At 43.2% G+C, this 23988-nt stretch overlaps 1 protein-coding gene across 1 annotated transcript in view; it reads right to left on the minus strand.

Annotated features, from left to right (window-relative positions):
• CACNA1C (calcium voltage-gated channel subunit alpha1 C) overlaps window positions 1-23988 on the minus strand; it is a 742093-nt gene that overhangs the window by 140646 nt on the left and 577459 nt on the right. The window contains 1 exon segment of the mRNA XM_025198804.1: window positions 7886-7976. Within this exon segment, the coding sequence (XP_025054589.1) occupies window positions 7886-7976 (91 nt within the window).

The raw sequence follows: 23988 nt of genomic DNA on the forward strand, positions 1-23988 counted from the left end.
TGCTGAAACCTTAATGTGGTTTGCTACTTGAGGGGTTTTATCAGGCTCAGAAACCAAGATAAAATTTTAGAATTGAATGGATAATCCAGCTTTTTCTGTGGCCGGTCACAGAATTTTAAATATGAAGGTAATTTTCCTCCACAAAAGCAGCCTGCTGTCCTTTAAACACTCACTTCATGAGATGCTGGGTTCTGGCAGTGGATACTAAGGGTCAAGTCTGTCTTATAGGGAGAGTGTCACATGAAGCTGAGGCACATGGATCATGCCTGTGCACAGGACTCAAGAGTGCCTTTCTGAACTTTTGGCAGACATTTGCTAGCATAGCTCCTGATGTGGAGGGAACAAGACGCAGAAGCAGAGGCCCTTCCCACTAGGGCTGTGTGAAGCTTCGGGTGCCAATTCGATTTGGAGGGGATTTGGCTCAATTTGGTGGCCGAATCTCCAAATCTGAATTGAATCAGGGGACCAATAAAAAGGTCTGAATTGATTCGAAGCTCTCCAAATAGATTTGGAAAAGATTTGGGGAGCTTTGAAGATTCAGGTAGTCCCCACCCACTGCAGCAGGGAGCTGGACTCGGAGCTGGTAAGTAGGGGGTGGGGGAAGGGAGGCTAGAGGAGGGGGGAGGGGAGGGCCAATCCCCACTGCCCCCCACAGCATGGGGGGTGCTGTCACAAGCCCCCTGACCTCCCTCCACTTCCCCAACCCTCCCCCCCCATGGCTGCCCTGCCCATCCCAGCTCTGGCTCTTTAAGAAACCCCTCCCCCCTAAAACCTCGCACTCACCAGCTCCTGCAGTGGCTTTGGAGGGTGCAGAGCCCTGCTCCAGCACGGGGCAGTGGGAATCGCGCCCCTGCAGGCAGGAACTGGTGAGTGTGGGTTTCTTTTGTTTTTTATTTTCTTAAAGGGCCGGAGCTGGGGTGGGTGGGGTAGCCACTGCTGGGGCCGGGAGAGCGGGCGAGGGATGGGGCCTGTGTGATTCAGAGATCTGGCTGATTCGGCAGCAGCCAAATCGATTCAGGACAGTGATTTGAATCACCGAATTGAATCACCGAATCTGAAGCAAATACTAGCTGCTTTGCACAGCCTACTTCCCACATCTTATTTGCTTGTCAAATCTGAAACAGCAGGAGAAGCAACAAAGGGCAAACCTGCAAATGACTGTCTCTTCCCTCTTCTCCACAGACTCCAATGGTGACTGTTCCAAGAGAGAGACAGGAATATTTCTGCCAGTCAGAAAAGCACAAGAAAAGTGCCAAGGGAAATACACTGACAGATCAACTGCAGCAAAGCATTTTCTCATTACCTCTTCCTTTGCTTTCAAATGCTTCAACCTTCTACTGTGGCCTCATGGAATGAGTGTCAGCCGGGATTGTTCTATAGATAATCCACTCATAGAAACACAAGCATTTTGCAGAACTACAGGTGTAGCTGCCCAAGCTGGAGGGCTGTATTTCTTTCAGCCTAATTTTCTGAGCCCAAAAGGTTAATATTATTTTAGGGTTACTTCCTGACTTCATTAATTGGAGACTTGAAATGCTGTAAGAACATGGGGTCCGAATTAAAATAATCTCTGTAGGGATACATACATTTTCCTAATAAAAATGCAGCGTTTCATAACAGTGAGAAATTACCTTTAGGAAGTCTTGGAACTAAGGCTGTCTTATAAACAGAAACCAAATTCTCATAAGAGAGGGCTTAGCTTATTGTTTATTTGCTGTAGAGAATAATGAGAAACATATTTCAGCATGCCTTGTTGTAATAGGTTAGCCACAACTGTGATGGGTAGAGGTCTGTTTAGGGCTGCAACTTCCAAATGTTGTCCTTCACAATAGGACTGTTGTGTTATCATTACAGTGCAGATGGCATTACAGTTCAAGGTAATATAGTGACACTGATGATTTTGTGTTAGCCCTGCAGAAGTTTTGAGATGCTTTTTAATATCTTTTAGAACCCTAGACAGACCTGTCAACTTTAGGCTTGTCCCTAAAATCTGATGAGGATAAAAACCAATCTGGCCATCCTGAGCCAAACCCATACCTAATATAATTCCACGGAAGCCAGTGATGTTCTACCAAGGAAGAATTTACCCCTGTTTTTTGTTCGATTGGTTTTGGTTTGATAAACTGGATTTGATGCACAATAAGCAAATATAGAAGCCCATGCTGAACTCTTTGTGAAGCTTTTGTTGGCTCCAAGGTTGCCATCACTCTAAACAGTACAGTAAACAAAGGTACTTGCCTTGAGGTTAGATACCATGAATATGAAGATTTCTTTGGAGGGTGATTCTGCAATAGAGAACTGCTTGCACTTGAGAGGCGGTCTTTGGATCTAGCACAGAACATGTCTCCATGACTTCAAGCAAGGCTGTCAGGAGATCTCTCCATTTGCAAAAGAAATGCTTGGAATGGGTTTCGCAAGCAGCTATTTCTATCATTCACAGATCAAGCCTGTCAAGGTTCTACAGCTTTGCATGAGAACAAAAAGACCCACCCGGAATTCTAAGTCATCCTTAACAAAACTGCTTTACCTTTCAATCTCTCCTGGGCATTTTTTTCCTCCTGTCACTAGGAAATTCTGATGCTGAGGGAAACTTCTCACCATGACAGGGTTAAATGCCCTTCAGCCTATTGCTACTAAGAAAAAAAGACACCTTTGACTTGAAATTTCCCTGTTCCTCCTGCCACAGCCAGTCACAGTTTGCCTAATATGATCTCTGTAATTTGGGTAAAAAATATGCTTGTAACAAGACAACAGAGATGCATGGTTGCTGAGAGACTATACCAGATGTGTGGAAATGAAATTGTGTCTAAAATATGATATTAAACTCAACAAAGTAATGAAAACCTCAGCTAACTCTTTCACTTGTAAATACAAAATTCACTGGAAAGAGGAATTCACGAGGTGTCGCTTAAAAGCATAGCTTTGATCCTCTAGGCTAGGGACAGACATTCAAAGAAACTTGAATTGATTTAATTTTTGCAGGTTAGTCAAACCTGGCTAGGCAGACCTGGTTTGAAACCAGACAGACATTCTCTCTGGACTGAGGAAATTCAGGCACATGCCTGCAGTGACTCAGGCTAGAAGGTGGAGGGAGCTAGAGCAGCCCTCCCTTCCCTTTTACAGGGAGTTGAGCTGAGGGGGAGGTGGCCAGGCCCCAGTAGGACTCTCTCATTAGGGAGGTCTGCCTACACAATCCCAGGCTTTTCCCCTCTGGCTGCTCAAGGGGTGGGAGTGTAGCCAGCCCCCAACCCCGGGCTAGCACTTTGAGGCAAGGCAGGGTGGGAAAGGGGTTGCAGTACATGCATCTGTTGATGATACAGAGCTTTTCAATCTCCCTCCCTGCTTCCTCATGCTGTCTGCAGCAAACTGACAGGCAAGCAAGCCATCTGGGGGCTGATAGTGATAAGGGTCTTTATCACCCGATTAGCAAGACAATGGCCTCTTTCCATTACTTCAAACTACTTAAATAGCTGACCAGCTCACCTGTTGATTAGCTCCAAACAGCCCTAAGCAGTCACTGTTCTGTCTGCCTGCCCCAGTGAAATTGGAGAGAGAGACACACACAGACACATCTTGGCATTAGTTAGCATACCACATGCCTAGGGTCTGTGGAGCTGGGGTCCATGCTGTGGGAGATGGGAGGGTAAGAGATGGGAGGAGGGGATTTCCTGCTTGAGCAGTGAGGTGGGGTAGGGTGGGGGAAGCCAGGCAGACCCTGCTGTGTTTGCAGTCTCTGCTGGAGCCCTACACAGTGTACCACATGCTGGCTATGGTCCATGCTGTGGCAGAGAGGAGGAAGAGATCCCTGCTTAAGCAGTAAGTAGTGAGGGGAAGCGGGGCATGGAGAAGCCAGCAGACCCTGCTGTGCCTGCAAGTCTGCCAGAGCTCTGGCCAGGGAGCAGAGAGGTCAGTGTTGCTGTGAAGCAGAGACCCCCACCCAGTCCAGAGTGCATGCCGGGATGCTGAGGGACTCTGATTTAACTTAAACCAGCAAGGGGTCTGGGACAGACATGGCATAAACTGGTTTGACCCACATCAGTTAAGTCTGATACTACATTCAACCAGGTTTATCTCAAACTAGTTTCAGCCATTTTCAAGCTGGTTTATGTGCACTGAACAACTGTTCTGTTTCAGGTATAAACCAGTTCCTGATCACTTAAACTGGTTTGTGTGTAATGTCTGTCCCTAGCCCTACTGGAGTAAGTGGGCACGCGTCATCTGAACCACTTGAGTAGGCCCTTAGCACCAGAAGAAGAACTCATTTGACAAGGGTCAACCTTCTTCACACAGGATTTAACCTTATATTTCAGAAAAATATGAGATAATCACTACTCTTCTATTATCAGTACAAATTTTGTAAGTCCTTACTTCAGTTCCCCTCAGGGAAATCTCATTTAAATTAATAGGCCAAATCCTGAAATTGTTACTTAACTTTTCATATGACTCAGCAGATGTTTTGTCTTACATGAGTTTGAAGAGAGAGTCAATGAGAACTTCAGCATTTGGCACATTTTTAACAATCTGAACTTCAGCTTTCCTGGCTTCTCTGCCTGAGAGATTGCTGTTAGGGCTGCGTGAAATTTCGGCAGCCGTTTTGTTTTGGAGGTGTTTCGGGCCATTTTAGCACCTGAAACACTGAATCCAAATTGAAACGGGAAGCTCAGAAACATCTCCAAAATGAAATGGGGCATCTGAAATGTTTCAGAACTGTTTCAGAACATTTCAGCGTTTTGGAGATGGGCCTGCAGGGAGACAGCTGTATGCTGCTGCCCTACCACTTGACTTGGCTCCGCAGGGAGCAGAGATCTGCGCCAGGGTCTCCTTGCCGCTGCTGCCCACCCCGTGCAGTCCTGGATCTCTGCTCCCTGCAGAGCTAGGTTGCACGGCAGGGCAGTGCTGATCCCTGCAGTGTGACTTGGCTCTGCAGGTTGCAGAGATCCGTGCCGGGGTCTCCTTGCTGCCACTGCCCACCCTGTGCCAGGTCGCACAGCAGGGACCAGCAGGCTTGCTTGCCGCTCTGCGCTGCTTCCCTGCCCCACAACTCAGCGTGACAGGGATCAGAGATCTGTGCAGGGCTCTCCTTGCCTGCATGGAGGGCAGCGGCCCTCCCCTTACTCCGGATGAGCCACCCATGGCCCTGTCCTGCTCCCTGCTGGGGCCCTGCAGTCTCTGGCTTCGAGCCCCACCCGGTTGGGTAGGGCTGTGTGAAGCCTGCCTTGCAGCCCGTTCGAAACAGATTTGGAGGATTTGGCCAAAATGAAACAGGACAGTGATCCAAAACACCGAAACGAATCACTGTCCTCTGAAACGGCCGAAACTGAAACCAAATTGAAACACAGCCATTTCACACAGCCCTAATTGCTGTCAATAGCATGTTAAACTAGAGATGGGCCCATGCCACAAAAGTGCAGATACAGATCTGAACTAATCTAAAGTCAAAGACTTTTCAGTTCTAGGGTTTTGGATTGCGCTCATAATGGGATGACTGGGAAAGTGCTGCTGTCAGCCTAGATTTAGATGTGAATTTCAAACCCACTTGCTTCTCATGTTGGTGTTATGAAGCACCACCCATCTCTGCGGTGCCAGGAATTATCTGAATGAGTCCTGAGACAGATCTATCTTCCTTTTCTCTGAGATGTAGGTGTTTTTGGGGAGAGGGGAAAAGGGGGTGTAAAGCCTCTTTGCATAAAAAAATATAATCTCTGATTCTCTACTACTTTTGATCTACTCATATGCAGTGGAGAGTACTAGCTGCAGGCTGTAATCCACAGCTGACCATTTCCAGTGGAACTTAAAACAGCAGCAGGCCTATTCTAATTCCTATCAGAGGTGTATGGTCCACATTAGTGGAAGATAAGAAAATTTCCACTGCTAGAAGTGTTTCCAGGTAGGGAAGCAGTACAAGCGTTCAGTCTGCAACTGTCCCCTCTTCCCTGCTCCTTGGACCTTCCTGATACTGGGGTGATTCAATCTGGGAAATGTACTGGCAATTCTCCCAGAGAAACTGAAAGCCTGTGCATGGCCTAAGATAGCACCATGTTTTGAAAGACAGAATGAAGAAGAAAAGATCTTTCCTTGTAGTAAGTATCCGAGTGGCAGCAGCTAGGGAGACAAGCCTACTTATTGTTTCATTTCCTGTGCATGGAGTACAGGCTCTACTTTTGCTGTTGCCTAGTAAGTGGAAGAAACTGCTTTTACCATATTTATTTCATATAAAGCACACTACAATTTCCAGCAGCTGGTTTTTGGAAAAATGCTGGGTTGTATGCAGAAAAATATGGTATATAGGCCATAAAGTGCTTTAGGATCCTTTGGGATACAAGTCAATTGTAATATTTGTCTATAAATTTAACTTTATAGATGCAGTTGTCATTTTTATTAGCATTGTACTATTGTAGCATCTAGGAACTCCATTGCATTAGACATTGCACAGACAAAAACAAAAAGCCAATCTGTGCCCAAAGAACTTGCAATCTAAACATAACACAAGAGACAACAAGTGGACCACAGCAGACAGCTGGAGTCAGCACAAGGAAACAATGTCTCATGAGATTTGTAAGCTATGTAATGATACAGTTCAATTTAAGAAAAGCAAAGGGCATATACAATATACCCTGGCACACAAGATCATTTACTACAGATAGCGACAACTCTTGACTGGTATTACTGAGCCAAATTTTGCTTTTACAACACAGATTACAGGAATCTTGGGGCATGCTTATGCCTTTGAATTCTTCATTGTGCAGGGGAATATGCAGACTGGAGTACTGCATATTCCCTACCTTTACAGGGTAGTTCCAGGCAGTGACACACTCCTTGAGTCTGCAATGTGACCCACTTTTGCATAAGCTATTTGGGAGCGACAAAGAAGACTCCTTTTGCCTGCCCCTGTCCTAACTGCTCCCACATAAGAACCTGCTACACCATAGCACAAGATATCTAAATGCCTTGCATAATACAGCCTACTACATTTTGTATTGTGTCCAAATCCTTTATATGGGCCATTAAAGAAAAAACACACATTTGTCCTGCCTAAGGTATTTCTATATTATTGTAGCATCCTGCCTAGAACTGGAAAGGAGTAGCATAGAAGACGGCAGTCAATGCCATCATTAACATTTTTATAATAGGAAAACCCATACAATGTGCAGTAATCAGAATATGATGAGTAGGAAAAAATCCATTAATCCTGACAAAAGCCTTGTGCACAGAGTTGAAAACATACCCAGAATTCTGAAACAGAATCCATCATTTTTAAGGAGACAGGGATTTTAATACTTAGGGCCTGATCCTCCAGTTCTTGATGCCAAGAGGAATGCTGATGTGAAGAAAGCATACAGAATTGGGATCAGGTATCTCAATCCTTTACCCATTTTATTAATAATGCCTGAATATTTTAAACCTGAATAAATTATTAAAATCAAAATGGCTTTATATTATATCTAATGCTTGCTGTTTGCTTTGCACTTTGCTCTTTTAATTAAAAAAGATTAGCCAGTCTCACTCTTTGGTTTCCATGCATTAGAGCAATGTTATTCTATCTGAGTATCCATCATTAAAGGAGAATGTTTAATTAAGAAAAAGATTTTCATCAGCAATTTGTTTACAGATTTTATAGCAACAGCTCTCTTTATGCTGGATTAGATTTTGATATTTTTGCGCATTATGTATTTCCAAAATCCCTCCTTTGGGATTCAGATTCAGTCTGAATTGACCTGCTATGACCAGTATCAGAATCTGACCCATTAGAGTTCATAATCAACTTTCCATTTATTTTCTCCTTTAAAGAATCCTAAGTTTGCACTTAAGATGCAGGGCCTTAACCTTTGAAATGAATCCTGCCCGTAGGAGGAGCAATATATGTTTGGACTGTAAATGTACTCACGCCAGCCTTGCACCACAGTTTTCTCCTTCAATGTCAGCTCCAGCCACATTGTCTGTGTTTACAGACTCCGTCTCACTTGTGGGCATGCTCACTATGATGGACAAAGAAAAGAGAAGAAAAAAGAAAGTGCTGACAATCAGATAGAAAACCCTCTATTAGTAAATTATGATACTAGAGGAACCAGCTTAGCAAAAGGGCTCTGAGTAGCAGGATATAAGCCTTAGGTAGTTTGCTGAATGAAGAGTTCAGACTAAGCAGGGGTAGTCAGGACCCTTTAGACACGAATCCCCCAATCAAATAAAAAATGGGATAAGAGCAGCTGCTCTCCTCCCTTCTGTGAATTGGCTCTTTGAAACCTTATAAACAGGTTCAGTGGAAACTGAAGGGAAAATTCAGCAAAACCAGCAAAGGAATTTTCACTGAATTCAGTGGAACATTAAAAAAAAAAAGCAGTCTTACACTTGTGCAGTTATACATTAAATACATGAACGTTGGTGTTGTGCTAGGTTGAAGGCTCATGGAAAATACCAAATTGATGACGCTTCAGACCAAAGTCTTCTACTTATCCTAAAGGAACATCCAGCATAAGCAGCAGAGATGCTAGCCTCCCCGATATACCCCACTCAATGTGCCTCAGCCTTACAGGAACAGGAAGAGCCCCACGCTGAAGACAGAGTAGTTTGGTCTCTACAGCCCATTTAAAGTTAAATGATTCTGATGCTACTAACAAAGAGGCTAATAAGAAATGACTGTTTGTGTGAATACTGCTTACCTAAGAATCAGACTGAGTCCACTAATTGATTTTATGAATGCCACTGAACAGCCATTAGTTGATAACAACCTTACACCTGCATCTACCCAATCTGGATTTGAATAAGTGATCAACTTCATTGCTTTTATTTACCCCCTGAACCTTTTATTCCTTCTTCAGTTTCTACTCCCTCCAAGTTCCTCCCTGCTTGTCCCTTCCTTGAGGAGTTACAATAAAACTCCTTAGCATCTGATTGTCTGAGATCAGATGCAATATAAAAGAGCCTCATTAAATGTGCCTTTCCTTCTTTCCTGCCCTGAGTGCACAGAATGAATCTGAAGACAAAGAAATGACTCTTGAAGCTCAACACACATGAGGTGGACAGGTGTCCAGCTTTCAGAACAGTAACAGCTAGATAGCTAGACTTATCAGATGGAAAGGCACCTAATGGGCTCTCACAACATGCTTTATGTTAATAAGAGTATATATTTTATTGTTGCTATCAGAGAAAGTGCTTAATTAACATCTGAGGACAAGTATGCTTTGCTTTTCAGCTGGGCAGTTGCCCAATGGGTGATATGACCAGGCCTTCTTTATGCACCTGGAGGACCCTTCCAAATACAACCTGCATTTTCACTTCATAAGAATTATAACAGAGATGCCTCCTAAACTGTAGAATTTTCCCTTTATCCCAACCCAATTATCTCAAGCATCTATATGGTATTTCTGAGCATTGCACCACCAAATGCACTGTATCTTTCTATTATACAGGTGCTCCTAGCTTATGTCTTTGGAGAGACAACTTAAGAAGAGAAGGGGATTCATATTATGATGCATAACAAATAGGCACCTAAACTGCAAAAGAAACCAACACACATGGTTAACATTTTGTTTTCATACAGACTGACCACTCCAGGAAAACAAAACATTGATATTTGGCATGTAAATCAGTTATGAGGCGAAGCACTATTAAAATGTATTTGAGCTTGATTGCAAATGGAAAACAGTTCTGAAGACATTAGCAGGAGGTTGATTTGCAAGAGGGCTTATTACCTCAAACACAAGTACAGGATGCTGTGCAAGCAAATGGAAAGAGCAAGATACACACATGCATAAATATACACAGATACAATATATATAGATATATCTATATAGATATACACACACAGACACACACACAGATACTATAGATATATATCATGCATGTGTGTGTGTGTATCTATAATATATCTATCTATATATAGATAGAGATATATACATATAGATACACATGTGCACACGCGCGCACACACAAACATAGACACGTGCTATGGACACAGAACGCAGTGAAACATTACCATGGGTTTCTGTGGAGTGACTAAACCAAGCAAACTTCCCTTTCTTCTTATCAGGCAAGCCAGCTGAAGTGCTTCCTTTCACAGACAAGATGGTCAGTGTCAAGTACCAGGAACAAGACATCAATAGAGAACATGCAGCCAGTGACAGGCAAAAGAAAAAACAAGGAACTCAGCTTACACATATGACATCCACTTCTGTCTGAAAACTTCATCACGTGAATTAAAATACAGAATGAAGAACAAAGGCATGTGGAAGTATGAAATACTGCAACATACACTGTCAGAGGATATTCCCCCCTTGCTTTCTGTTCTTTGTTATACCTGAAGCCTGGAAATGTCAAATTATTGAGTTAAAGTTGTGGACCACATCTTTGTCTTATTGAAGTAAAGGGCAAAAGTCTAGTTTGTTGACTATTAACCTGGGGAAGTCAATTCGTTAAGTGAGGTGCCTTGCATAAGCAAGATGACTACAGTTGTTCCTGAGGCCTATAACCATATTAAATGCGTTAGGGCTGAACCAGCCCAGGTTTGAATGCACATGCACTGAATTTCCTACTAACTGCTCACAGAAGTCCCTTCTGCATGGGCAATGATGTTGTTGAAAGTTCTTGCTGGATGGCATTGACTGCAATCCTGCTTCTTTTTTTTCAATCGCTAGAAATTAATACTGTTTACCAGCTAAAACCAGGGGTGTCGAACTTCAGTGCTTTTCCCAAATTGGAATAAGACTGATGATTCTTTTTTTCCCCACCTCAGGTCCCATGGTTTCCACCTGAAGTTAAATTTAGCATTCACTCACTGCTGCTGATTTGAGGCCTTAAGCATCACTCTGCACTCCCTAACTCCTGTGCAGACTAGTGTAGGCAGGTCTGTCTGTCTTAAATTTGACTAGGCTGAAGCATCAGCTACCAGGGCTGGGAATATGGCCAAGGATCAGCATAGTCTGTTGCAACCCACTCAGTGGTTTATGGCATTTAGTAAATTTTTTTCTTTTAAAACACAACATAGGTAGAAAATCTGAGGGGCAATAGACATTATAAAAGGGCAGTAAATACTATAGAGACAGCAGAAGAGGAATCGTGGCCTGGAGGCAGAAGTACAGGGGAGTCTGGAGACCTGCGCTGGAGTTCTAGGTCTGCTACAGAATCTCTGGGCAAATCACTTAACTTCTTGGTGCCTCAGCTTCCTCATCAGAGATCAAGGGGATAATCATATTCATGGACCTCAGGAGGGTGCTGTAAGACTTCATTTATTCATGTTTGTAAAGCATTTTAAGATCCTTGAAATGGAAGGTTCTGGTGAAGAACTAATTACTTTATCATATATTATTGTAGGAAATAATTCCACAGTGGGGTTCAGAGCACAATACTCCACTGCTGAGCCAGTGCCTAGCACACACTCAGCTGATGCTCTTACTCTGAAGCACTAATCTCCCAAAATGAGCAGAGTGCCAAACTTGCTGCAGCTGGCAGGGCTTATTCTCTCCCTGCAGAAAGGAAGGGGGGGGGGGGGGGGGGGGGGAGATGTAGATCCAACCTTAAAAAGGGTGTGAAAGGAGCAAAGCAGACAGAGGCTGGGTGTTCTTATTTGACACTGTTCAAAGAGATGCAAACCTTGCTGCCCACACTTTGCCTCTAGACGAGAAAAGGTCTGAATTCTTGATAGCAAGGGTAATTAATCACTAGAATTTCTTGCAAAGGCTTGTGGTAGAGAACCCAGCATGAGGAATATTTAAATCAGCTAAGATGTGGTTTTAAATGTGCTAGTCTTGTTGAAACTAGAATTATTACTGGAAAGTCCTATGGCCCATTATACAGGAGGTCAGATCTTCCTATAAGTAAGGACCTACCAAATTTGGGGCAGCTGTCCACTGATATCATGGGCAGAACACAGGGCCTGGCAGCTATTTTGTAGGCAGAGAGTAGATGGCTCCCAACACCTTTGACTGGCTGCAAGGGCTGCCTGTCATTTGGCCCCACTTCTCACTGTTGATTGGAGAGAGGGGACATGACTGGCAGTCCTCACAGCCAATCAGTGGGGTGGGGGCAGCACCATCTTTCCATCAGCCCTTCCAGTGGTCAAAGACCCCCCTCTCTTTTTCCCTGCGCTGGTGGGCTGCTGGCTCCCTGTCTGGAGTCAGCATTTAATTTTCAGTAAGGTTTTTTTCCCTACGGATTTTGATAGGAATTCCCTACCTTGTGGTCTTAATAGTCTGTGTATCTGTGACTTAAAAATTAGAGTGGGGGTAAGAGGGTGGATGATATATTTCCCCCCTTGCTCATCTGCCTGGCTGGATCAGCCTTTGGACTAGTTTTTAACAGGTGGGACTCAGTGATTACTGGATTTTCTCAGCAGTGGGTCTTTATCTGCTTCTCAAATGCTGTTCCACGTAGGCTCTACAGTATGCAGAGGGTACCAGTCCCCAGGCAGGCTCCCCACACTCGAACTTACTGCAGCAGATGAAACTCCTACTCACCCCACCCTTTGCACTGCAGGTGCTTTATCTCCCTAACACCTAATTTATGACGAGACTAAAACCAAGAATAATCTCTCTTTACCTGGGTGCACTGAAGAAAGCTGCCCGCCTATCATTTCAACAGGAAGTCAAGCAGCCAAATGTTAACCTTACAGAGATAAAATCTTGTATTTGAGATTGTGCATATACCCACTCCTCATAAATCAGCACCTTACCGGTAGCAGCAGTTTGTTAAAGGGGAAGGGGAGGTAAAACCAGCGCACAGTTTGTTCCAGGCCCCTGCACTACAACCACTGCAAGCAGCAACAGGGACTGTCTGGGTAGTGAGCACTGGCAACCGGTAGGAGGCAAGTGGAACTCAGAAAGACCATGGCAAGGCAGAGTTGTTTTGACACCATGGATTCCTATTTGAAATCTTTGGATTTATCTTGTGAATCATGAGCAGGTGTTTGCATGCTTAACAGTGCTAATATTGAGCAGCACCCCAGGACACTCTTAAAAGGATCTCATGACACCCTCAGGTGCCATGGCATTCTGGTTGAGAACCACTGCTCTACCACCACCTGCATGATAGGGATTTCCTAGCCCACACTCCTGTTCTGATGCACAATTAATTAGTATTTTGAGACGATCAGACAAAAGGCACAGGATATATCAATTGTTTCTTATCTTATGCTGTTGAACCCTGGTGAAAGAAAGCTTCTCAACCAGCTGCCTGCCTATCTCTTTCAAAGTGAGCTGTACTTGTGGCCATCAGGCAGTGAGAGCAGCTGACATTATATGAAGAAGCAGAACCTAATCTTTTGTTTAGATGAGAGGAAGGATGCATCCCTACATCTGTGCTGTCCCAATTATCTACTTAATACCCTCTCAAATACTGTATATTTTGAAGTGAACATGAACATCATGGAAACTTTTCCTCTCCCCCCCACCCATTTCCGGCTTCTTTCTTTTGTCATCTTTCCCCTTCCAGCCCATGCTTTCATTCACTCCTTTAGCAAGGGAGATATAAACCAAGTTCTACTTTGAGTTGTGAATGAAGATAATGAGCCAATGTTTCCACTGACTTCTGCAAAACAAGAATTTCGCCCCTAGTCAATAAAGCTTATCTTACACTAAAACCCAGCAGCCATGATGATTTCCAGTCACTTACTCCAGTTACTATACCCAATGCCCTTTGTAGTTGCTTCTGTAGCATCTAGGGCTCACATTTTTTCTTCCGTAGCATGGACCACATTTTAATGCTGAGATTTTCTCGAGTCACCTAACCTCCCATTTATAATCACATAACCAGCATTCCTATAGCATCAAAACAAACACAAACTGTATTCAGTGGTTTGCAGGAAGGTAACATTGGAAAAGTATCTGATGTGTTCCTAGTTCCCTAACATGATTTACCAGGTAGAAATAAGGAGGAAGAGTCTGCCCTATTTAATAAGCCATTTCTCCATAGGCAGCAAGTAGTATAGGGACCCCAGCCCAAGAGCCTTTGGAAATCTCTTTTCTATGCCAAGGGCATCAAGCAACAGTATATAATAGTTCTACTTCTGTGCCAATGTGTCCTGCCACCAATAAGATGAGGAAAATAAATGTGACTAAATTACTGTATAGGAGGTTACCTAGAGAAAAGCCAAGCATTCAAGAACGATACCATAAAGAATATATTTTTTCTTTAGGCTCTTAAGCTAAGTACAGACATTTGGGGGCATTAGAGGGATGTTAAATTGATTCAAAATAGCTGCCCAATATAAGGCAAGTCAGGATGGGCAGGGGTGGGGGATCCAGCAGGCTAGAGGGAATTGGGGGTCTGCTGTGGCATGGGGGGCAGGTGTGACCCAGGGGTGGGGTGGGGGGCAGGCGTGACCTGTTGGTGAGGTGGAGGGGCAGATGTGACCCACAAGGGTTGGGAGGCAGGTACAACCTGAGGGTGGGGTAGGGGAGCAGGTGTCCCTCCCACTGAACTGATACCCCAATCTGTCCCATCCTTCCCCCAACCGGGACTTACTTGCTTGGCTCTGGCAGCAGTGAATGCTGATAAAAGTGGCTGCTCCCTAAGTGGTTTTTGAGATGGGGATTGAGAGGGCTGGCTGGTCAGTGTGGGGGACAAGGGGCTTGTGGGGGCAAAAAACAGACCAGTTCAGAGGGAAGGGGGAGTGCAAAGAGCAGCCCCAGGGCTGGGGCTAGTGGCTGGGTTTTCCCAGCCCCGTGGCTGTGCAGGGGAAGTGGACAGAAGTTCCGTGCACTGGTTTGACTAAATCAAATCATTTTGATACTACATAGATCCAGATTTACCTTAAATTTGGTTCTTCAAATTTTAGACATGTGTGTGTGCATGGAACTTCTGTTCAGTTACAGGTTTAGACTGATTGCTGGTCATTGAGTGTAAGTGTAAGGTTGGCACCAGGTGAACTAAGTTTAAATCAGGTGGCCATTTAGAACCTGAGTTAACCTCTCCAAATATCTGTATTTTCAGAGTTCAACATTTTCTCCCAGCTGAAAAACTTCATTATCACTACTCTCCATTGTATTTATAACACTTTCATCATCAGATCTCTAGGGAGGACCTAGCTACACTGCTCAGCTTCATTGTTATCATTATTAATGATAATGTCATTATGGAACAGTTAAAGACTTCTGGTCACCCACAGTGACAGTTGAGGACCCAGGGAAGAGGACTGGGCAGTGGGTGGCATAATCATTTAAAAACGGACATACTGTGTTTATGCACAATGAAAAGATGCTATTTGCATTTTAAAATCAGGAGAAGAAATACAACAACTTACTGCTCACTTGGACAGTACATTTCAATCCCTGGTGATACTGAATGATATTGCCAAAATGCCTCTGAGTTCCTGCTGTGCACGGCCCTTTGGATAATGACATTCAGAAGGCAGGACATAGTCTTTGCTCTGTTAGTAGACATGCCACAAATGGAATACTGCCTGCAGTCATACAACAGCCAGGAGTGATCTTGTCAGAACTCATAAATTGGGCTTGGGCAGCACCTGAATGGAAAACCTCAAGGGAAAGTCCTGCTGCTGAAGGAAGCATTATAGGGATAGTTTTGACTGGATACGTTTTCTGAACCTGCTGTAAAATGCAAGTGAGTGATGTCAAGCACTTGGGGCAAGATCCTTGGCCTGATCAAATCCTTTTTGTCACCAGAGTAGCACAAAAGGGATGTAAAGTTCCTCTGCTTGTGCAGCATGGATTATTACCAGCTGAGGGAAATCCTGAGTGATAAAACCACTATAGCTGGTTCTGCTGCCATTCCCCTCCCAGCCACCCAGGTGTGGTGGGTATCCAGAATGTGCTAGGCTCCAGAAACCTTAATTGATATAACAGCCCCTGGGGGTGGTTGTAAGCTTTTACCATTTAGAGTGGTTCTGATAGTCTTCTAAATTGTACTGGACCTGAACTGGGGTCTGACAGACTGAAGGGCTAGAGAAAGGACCAAATCAGATTACTTTGCTTCTCCTCTCCAGATTTATATCAGAAGAAGCTGGTATCACTCTAGCACTGGACAAGTGTCATGTCCACATCTGTGTTTCTTGTTCAACTGGTCTTCAATGGGGAAAGTAATTCTCTACTCATCTATATAAATCTCTTGAAGATCTATGGATGAAAAGCATTATAATAAGTGCGAAGTATTATTATTGATGCAAATACTTTCCAGGTGGGACTCAGCAAGAGTATTAAGCAACTCTGAAGAGCAAAGTAGTTCTGTGAATTTTCCAGCTGCGACTTAAAATTTCTTTTCCCATCAAGCAAAACAAGAATAAATTGCAGTCTTCAGTATCCAGGCTGCTTCCTTAAACAGAGTGTGCATCAAGTGAATGACTTCTTCATCTCTAGAAAGAACCCTGCTTCCCATGGTGCCTCTCATGCCCATCATTTTGTGAATGAATTTATAGGCAGCTGTCAGAATATCAATCAATCCATCTTTTTTTTTCCCTGTGGAGAGCCCTCAGTTTAATTAATACATGAACACTGCTTAGCTTTCCTCCTATCATTGCATCTGTTTGTGGAAAGGCTGTACTCATTCATCTTACCAATGAATTTAAATGAGATACAGCTTTCATTTTGCTGCATGCATATAGTGTCCTGGGAACAATCAATGAGTATGTTCTTAGATACAAGGAATAGACAAAAGCCAAATTGCACAGAGGTAGGTGATTGCTTTCCTATAGATCTCCTTTTGTGCATCTCAGATGGCTGGGCAGGGTAATGGCAGGAAAGTGTACTAGCTATGAAATGTTAGTCTCTTAGGGCTTCTGTCCTCTAAAACAACACTTTATTGGTAGAATCTTAGTGGTTAAAGGCTCCTCAGACTATGACATTATGTGAGCAAGAGTCTCATGGCCACCTGACTGGGCTGTGATGGAATAAAAAAGTTTACAGACAGCATTCTGAAAGGGTGGTTTGGTTCAGTTAAATGATACATGCTTATCTAGGCAATCTCCAACTTCAACCACATCAACAAATTCAGTGCTGAGATGAAAATTAACCCACAAAAAGACTACTGAAGGTAATTGTTTTTAATGATGAATGCCGATACTCCTTTTATTCACTAAACACATACTCTGCTTGGACACCTCTTTTTGTGACAGGATCTGAATTAAATGCATTATTCAGTCCCTACCCTTACCCTTGCCCTCCTCCACTTCAGAAATCTTCTATAATTTCTCATGAGGCTATTGGTTGCTGGAGAAAATATTTGTCTCTTCTGTAATCACCCCCCACCCTCCCCATGTTTTCATTGTTGAGAAATCACTGTGAAAAATTATATGGGAAGAGACAGAAACGGAGGTGGTGGTTTTTTTCTGAGACTAGCCTCCAGAGGTGAGGAACTAGAGCACTTAACCACTGGAAATCTGTGAAGTTATGTAAGAAGCAGTAGACAAATGTGGAAAGCATACAAAATACACTGATGAGTCTAACACAACAGGAACCAAAGAAAATGAAGGTTGGAAGGGACCTCAGGAGTTCATCTAGTCCAACCCCCTGCTCAAAGCAGGGCCAACAACAACTATCTCATCCCAGCCAAAGCTTTGTCTACCAGGGTCTTAAAAACCTCCAAGGATGGAGATTCTACAGTTTCCCTGGGTAGCCTGTTCCAGTTCTTTACTACCCTCTGTGTAAGAAAGTTTTTCCTAATATCTAACCTAAGCTTCCCTTGCTGCAACTTGAAGCCATTGCTCCTTGTTCCGTCATCTCCTACCACTAAGAACAGTCTAGCTCCATCTTCTTTGTAACCCCCTTCAGGTAGTTGAAGGCCACTATTAAATTCCCTTTCAGTCTTCGCTTCTCTAAACTAAATACGCCCAGTTCCCTCAGCCTCTCTTCATGTATCATATACCCACTAACCATTTTCACCACCCTCCGCTGGATGCTCTCCAGTTTGTCCACATCCTTTCTGTAGTGGTGGGGCCCAAACCTGGACATAGTACTCCAGATGTTGCCTCACCAGTGCAGAATAGAGCAGAATAATCACTTTACTCAATCTGCTGGCAACGATCCTACTAATGCAACGCAGTATGCTATTAGCCTTCTTCACAACAAGGGCACACTGTTGGCTCATATTCAGCTTTTTCTCCACTGGAACCCCCAGGTCCTTTTCTTCAGAGCTGCTGCTTGGCCAGTCTGTCACCAGGCTGTAGTGGTGCATCAGATTGTTCTGTCCTGAGTGCAGGACTTTGCACTTGTCCTTATTGAATTTCATGACATATCTTTTGGTCTAATCCTCCAATCTGTCTAGGTCTCTCTGAATCCTAGCCCTACCCTCCAGGGTATCTATTACTCCCTGCAGCTTGGTGTCATCCACAAACTTGCTGAGGGTGCACTTCATGCTATCTTCCAGATCATTGATGAAGATATTGAACAAGACAGGGCCAAGACCAATCCCTGGTGCACTCTTGCACTCTACTTGATACTAGTTGCCAACTAGACATTGAGCCACTGGGCATCTTTACACATACTCCCGAGTGGTGGGGGGGCTTTAATTAGAGCAGCTCTGAGAGCCATTTATCCAATTCGTATTTCCTTAGCTTCCTTGAAAGAATGTTATGAGAGACTGTATCAAAAACCTTGATGAAGTCAAGGTAGATCACATCCACTGCGCTTCCTGCATCCATCCTTGAATGATCATAAAACCCCTTGGAACCTGCTAGTTGAGTGCCCAAAGGCCAGTGCCTATACAAGTGAGTGCTGAGAGCTGGTCACTGAGAAGCCAGCTTTGGCTTATATAAAATTGATGGAATATATCAATTAGACACTGAAGACCTGTCCCTCATTTAACCCAGCGCAGGCAATATTAAAGGGCCTTTAATCAAGTGTCATTTGCACTGATTAAGTAAGTTCCTTTTAACACCAGACTAGTAAAGGTGCCTTAATATAAATGAGGTTCAAGCACTGTATGAGCAATGAAGCTAAAGAGATGGAAAACCTAGCATGAGGGTACCAAACCTATTATGATGAGAAGGTTATGCTAACTTGTGTATTGAATGCGCATGAGAAAAGAAGTAGAGGACAGACAATAGAATGCAGCTGAGCTAGGAACTGTCACCAGAACTAAGCTAGATGCTTAAACTGATTTTACACACACATGTATGGTGACAGAATGATGTGAAAAGTGAATATACACTGTGTATATGGAAGTGCAGCCATATGATAAATGGAGAGGCACATATCAAGTTATGCAAGTGACTGAAACATTTGCCACTCACCTGTGAAGCTTACCACATACCTGCAGTTTCATCACCTGCCCACTGTGCCATCTTTCTGGGATTTATTCAAATGTTTCAAGCCTGTGGCTATACTGAACAGCTGCCATTTTTTATTTTTTAAATAATTTTGACAGAGAGATGTTGTATTGCATAAATATTGGTTCATTATAGCTGGCAAATAGATCAAACATTATGCAGAAGACCACATAATGGACAAAAACAAACCTCTGCCCATTTTAAAGCAAGATGACCTTTTCAAGACTCAAATGCAATCTGTTTTCTGCTTGTAAGGAAGGGCATAGCATTCTGTTCAGAGGAGGATATTAGCATTTTCCTGCCTGGAGTGGGGAGGTATTTTTTTGTACAATTGACATGGCTGAGATATTTCAGAAGCATGAGATGCAGGAATCTCATTCTAAAACATATGTCCAAGGCTCATTTTTGTATCACAAAAGCAAACTAAACCTCTAGTGGCAGTACACTGTACCGCCAAGTGGGCAAAGTCTAAACAAGTTTATTCATTGCTACTTGGGATAACTATGGTGGGAAGAGCTGTGGAGTGGCTCATTTAATTATGGGGACTTGAAAGTGGCTGCAGGAACATAGGGCTGGTCACAGGATAGGGGTCTGTAACAAGAATAGACCAAAGTCATTAAAGTTATTCTTCCTTTTATCAGACCTTAAACCAGCAGATCATAGGGTAGCTTCTTCACTAGCTTGATAAATGGCTTGGATTGTTTGCCTGCCTGAGAACAACTAATGGACTAAGAAACGAGCCATTTACCACCTAAGGTGGGATAACTTTTGCATCCTACACATCTTGATTAGTGTGTCACTCTAATCAATACCTCCAGATGCTCCACCCCCCCGCAGTTATGCAATGTTATAGCTTAAAAAAAAAAAAAGAATTAGCCTAACACTCTTTAAATTGCATTTTATGATTTAAAAAAGTAATTTCCAAATACTTCTGTAAGATTTTTTTCTGCATCCAGGGTGATGCGTACAAGGTCTTTTCAGTAAGAGAGCCCACTATCACCAAAAACATTCCTAGCTGCTTTATGTTGCCCTACCTAGCTCCTGCTATTTCCTGTTTTCATGGAGGTGTTTTGCGTAAAGGAGAAACCCTGCTAGGCTTTACTTTCAAAACATCAGTGACTTTACTGCTCTGCAGCTGACAAGCCTATTTGTCATGTAAGGCAGCAATAGGCATAGGCCCACCAAGAAAACTATAAGCCACTCTTACGTAATTCACCAGATACATAACAAGAGATTCTGGGGGACAACAAAATTGAAAACAGGGATAGGAGGGACAAGTGACTATCAACAAAACAGTGAAATAGACCATACAGGAAGTACTCTCAACTCAACACAATAAATCAACTTGGAAAACAATGTCTCAAATATAATAATTTATGCAACTCTAATGATCTTAAGTGTCACTTAACATTGCAACAGGTACACAAGTTTTGGGCACAAAGATGTGATCTTCACATTGGTGGCTGCTCTTTGAATTCTGATAAAGCCTGATCTGGGAGACTTTACTGTATGGGGGAATCAGTTCTGCATTTTCCATGTGCTTTGAATAGGGTGGCAATTCAGTATCTCTGGAGATGATCTGTGTTTCAGCAGGTGTGTCCTTTTTCCTTCAGTTCAAATCTCTGTGAATATGCCTCCTGTGCAGAATCAAGAAGTTGTAGGAGCCAGTTTTAATTTGATATGTTTGGGCTGCAGAGAAATCTTTAGGAACTGCTGCAGGCCACCCAGATCTCTAAGTTCTCTAAAGAACTGAGATGTGGGTCCAAGCAATTTTAGGACATTCCCTCCTTCCCCCTTGGCCATTCACAAGTGGGCAAGAACTAAACAGTGAGTGATCTGAGGGTCAGAAGTTGGATATATAAAGGCATCCAAAGATCTGGGGGCTATAGGATAACTTTGGTAGCTGAGAGGCAGGTCAGGTGGAAGCATATGTTGGGAAGACAGGGAACGATCCAACAGCTGGGAGGAGGCAAAAACCTGGATTTGTGTCCAAGGGGAAATCTAGCAGCTAACAGTTAGGTACAGTTGCGAATCTTTTCCTTGGGAAGCAGGCATATTCCTGCAACATGGAAGCCGATTTGGTCAGGGATTTTATCTGGAGATAGCAAACACGTTGCAACACCTAAAAAGTAGTTCTGATTGATGACTGGGTCCAGTAGAGAGGGAAAAGCTGGCTTCTGAGAAGTTGATTGGGCATTGGTTGATAGTGAGGGGGAGGGAACTGGGAGCTGGGCTAGCCTGATGTACTTTCAAATGGCAGAAGGTTAGGCAACTGGGCAGAGGATGGGATGCTTTTGAGAGAGGAGAGTCCGCCTGCTGCTGCATATTTTCACCTGCAGCACTTCAGCACAGTCTGGAGGGGTTGGTTATTCTGTAGCAGTTCACTTCAAAGAGTGAGTACTGGAGCTCAGCTGAGTGGGCCTAGTTCCTGGGTAGCCACTGCCACGCTCTGATGCAGGCTAACCCTCAGCAAACATGGAAATTTTAGAGTCAGTATTCACATGAGTTATTTGGTTAAGCCTTTTGGATGATGCTTTCCCAAAGGCAATCAATCAACCGACCCAATTTACCGATCGATACATACAGTAATACACAGAGTAGATATAGGTCACTCTTGAGCTGGGACTCTGTAAAAGTACAGGGCCCTTGCAGTTGTATTAATTTATCATGTTTAACAGATCTAGGAAATTGCTTTTCCTCATCTGACATGTGAATAAACATCTTTCAATGTTTTTTAGATCTCAGCTGCTATGTTACACTTCTTGTATGCCTAGTAAATAAAAGGTTTGCAATTTTAACTGCTGCCACTGTGTGTGGTGTTATTTCAGATACTTTTGCTAACATAATGACTAGGCTTATACTAGACACTATTATCACAATATCTTATGAGTCAGAAGAATGAGACATGCTAGCTGGGCAGGCTGTGTTAAAGCTTGGAACCAGGAGGGTAAACAAGGATTTCAAGTTAAAGGGCTTTTCCCTTAAAGCTAGCTTGTCAAGCATATAATTAAAGCTCTTACCCCTCTTCACCAAGACACAGAGAACAGGTAAATTACTTCAAGCCAAAGAAACAGGCATTTTCTAGTGGGCTTGAAATAATAGTTTGGGGGGTTGTGAATATGTCTACTGTTCATGGAAGTCAGGGACTGATAACATCAGCTTGAGCTAATCTTAGAGTGGGCAAGTGTTATGCAAGTTTTCTACACACAGCTGTGTTAAAGCAACTCAGCCTGACCTTAAATATCCCCCTGCTATACCAATCCCAGAACCTCAGACATCTAGAGGCCAGATTTAAATTCTGGCCTGAACATCCAACACAATCCACACGCAGCTCTGCCAATGCACATCAATTCTGACATTTAACTTTAACTGGTATTCCACTCTACAGGGCTTAATGCAACTTCTAATACATCTCAATCCTGATCTGTTAGGACCCTTGCTGTTTTATTTTGGGGGGCCCCATACAACACTGATGTACTGCCATCCCAGTCTCTAAAACCGTCTCCTCTTTGGGTCCTTTCTTGGATAGGGAAGAGTGGATGTGCTGTGGTATTGTATATCATAGAAATGTGAAGCAGAAGAAGAGATGAACTAAGAACAATTCATGGGTCCTAAAGCAGAATCTGAAATCAAGCCTCAGGAGCTGACAGGCTAATTCGCTGAGCTACTGACTCATCTCCATGACCCTGTTACTAAAAAACCGCTGTGAAGATTAGACAGGCTCAGAGTGGTATCTGTTATCAATTCATTTCATCCATGGAAAATTGTTTATATATTTTTAAAGACCTTTATGATGCTCTTGGGATCTCTGGGGGTATGGAATCTGCATTTCCTCCTGGAGACAACTGGAAGAACTTGAGGGTTTTTTTGGTCTTATTATCAAAAATAACCAGAGTGGGTGAGAGGTTTCTCACCCAAGGAGCAGAAGCAAGTAGTAATCTAAAAGCTGCTCTCTGAGCTGTCTGCACTGGGTTCCTAGTGTAAGCTTACTGTGCTCTAGCAAAACAGTGAAAAGGATGTGGTGATGTTTGCAACTCTGATTCTGTTGTGCCAGTGATGGCTATTGATTCAGCAGCACATGTACCAGTTTAACTGTGTAAGGTCACCCAGATTCCTCGGGTTTCTAAATTCTGCCTCAGGAAATTCAGCGTCATAGACTTCCCATTAGCTACAACACATTGCATTGTTCTCTCACCACAACTGTGGGGTCAAGTATTTGGTCACATTAAAAAAAATATATTCTTGCTTTTAAAATGCTTATGTGTGAACAATAACCTTTATGAAAACAATGGACTGCTCACGTTGGCTCTGGGTGAGGCATAGTGCAGGCTGAAGCTTTAAAAGCTTCTTTCACATATCTCTACCAATGCATCTTGCTCCTCCCCTGCAGCATCCTTTGGACCTCTTAGAGGTCTTCCAGCTAGACCTCAGCCCACACACAGCTCATCCAGTACTTTTTGGCCTTGCTCTGCCCATTGTTTTTACTACTTATAAAACCTCAAATGAAAAATGTATGAAGTATAAGAGTAAATAAAAGAAAAGAAAAAAAAAAAAGAAAAAAAGAAACACGCTCATGTACACTTACACTTGGAAAAATACACACCAGAACAACTTCCACAACTTCCACAAACTTGTACCCAACAAGAGTAACTTTGTGTTTAATGCTCTTGACTTGGTCCTAGGATACCTGGGTTGAGAATCTTAACTCTTAATTACTAAAATTTTTCTCTATGCCCTTGGATAAGTCATATAGGGTATGCCTATGTCACTGAAGCAGA

The sequence above is a fragment of the Alligator sinensis genome, unplaced genomic scaffold, assembly GCF_000455745.1.
Source record: "Alligator sinensis unplaced genomic scaffold, ASM45574v1 scaffold87_1, whole genome shotgun sequence".
Lineage (NCBI taxonomy): Eukaryota > Metazoa > Chordata > Crocodylia > Alligatoridae > Alligator > Alligator sinensis.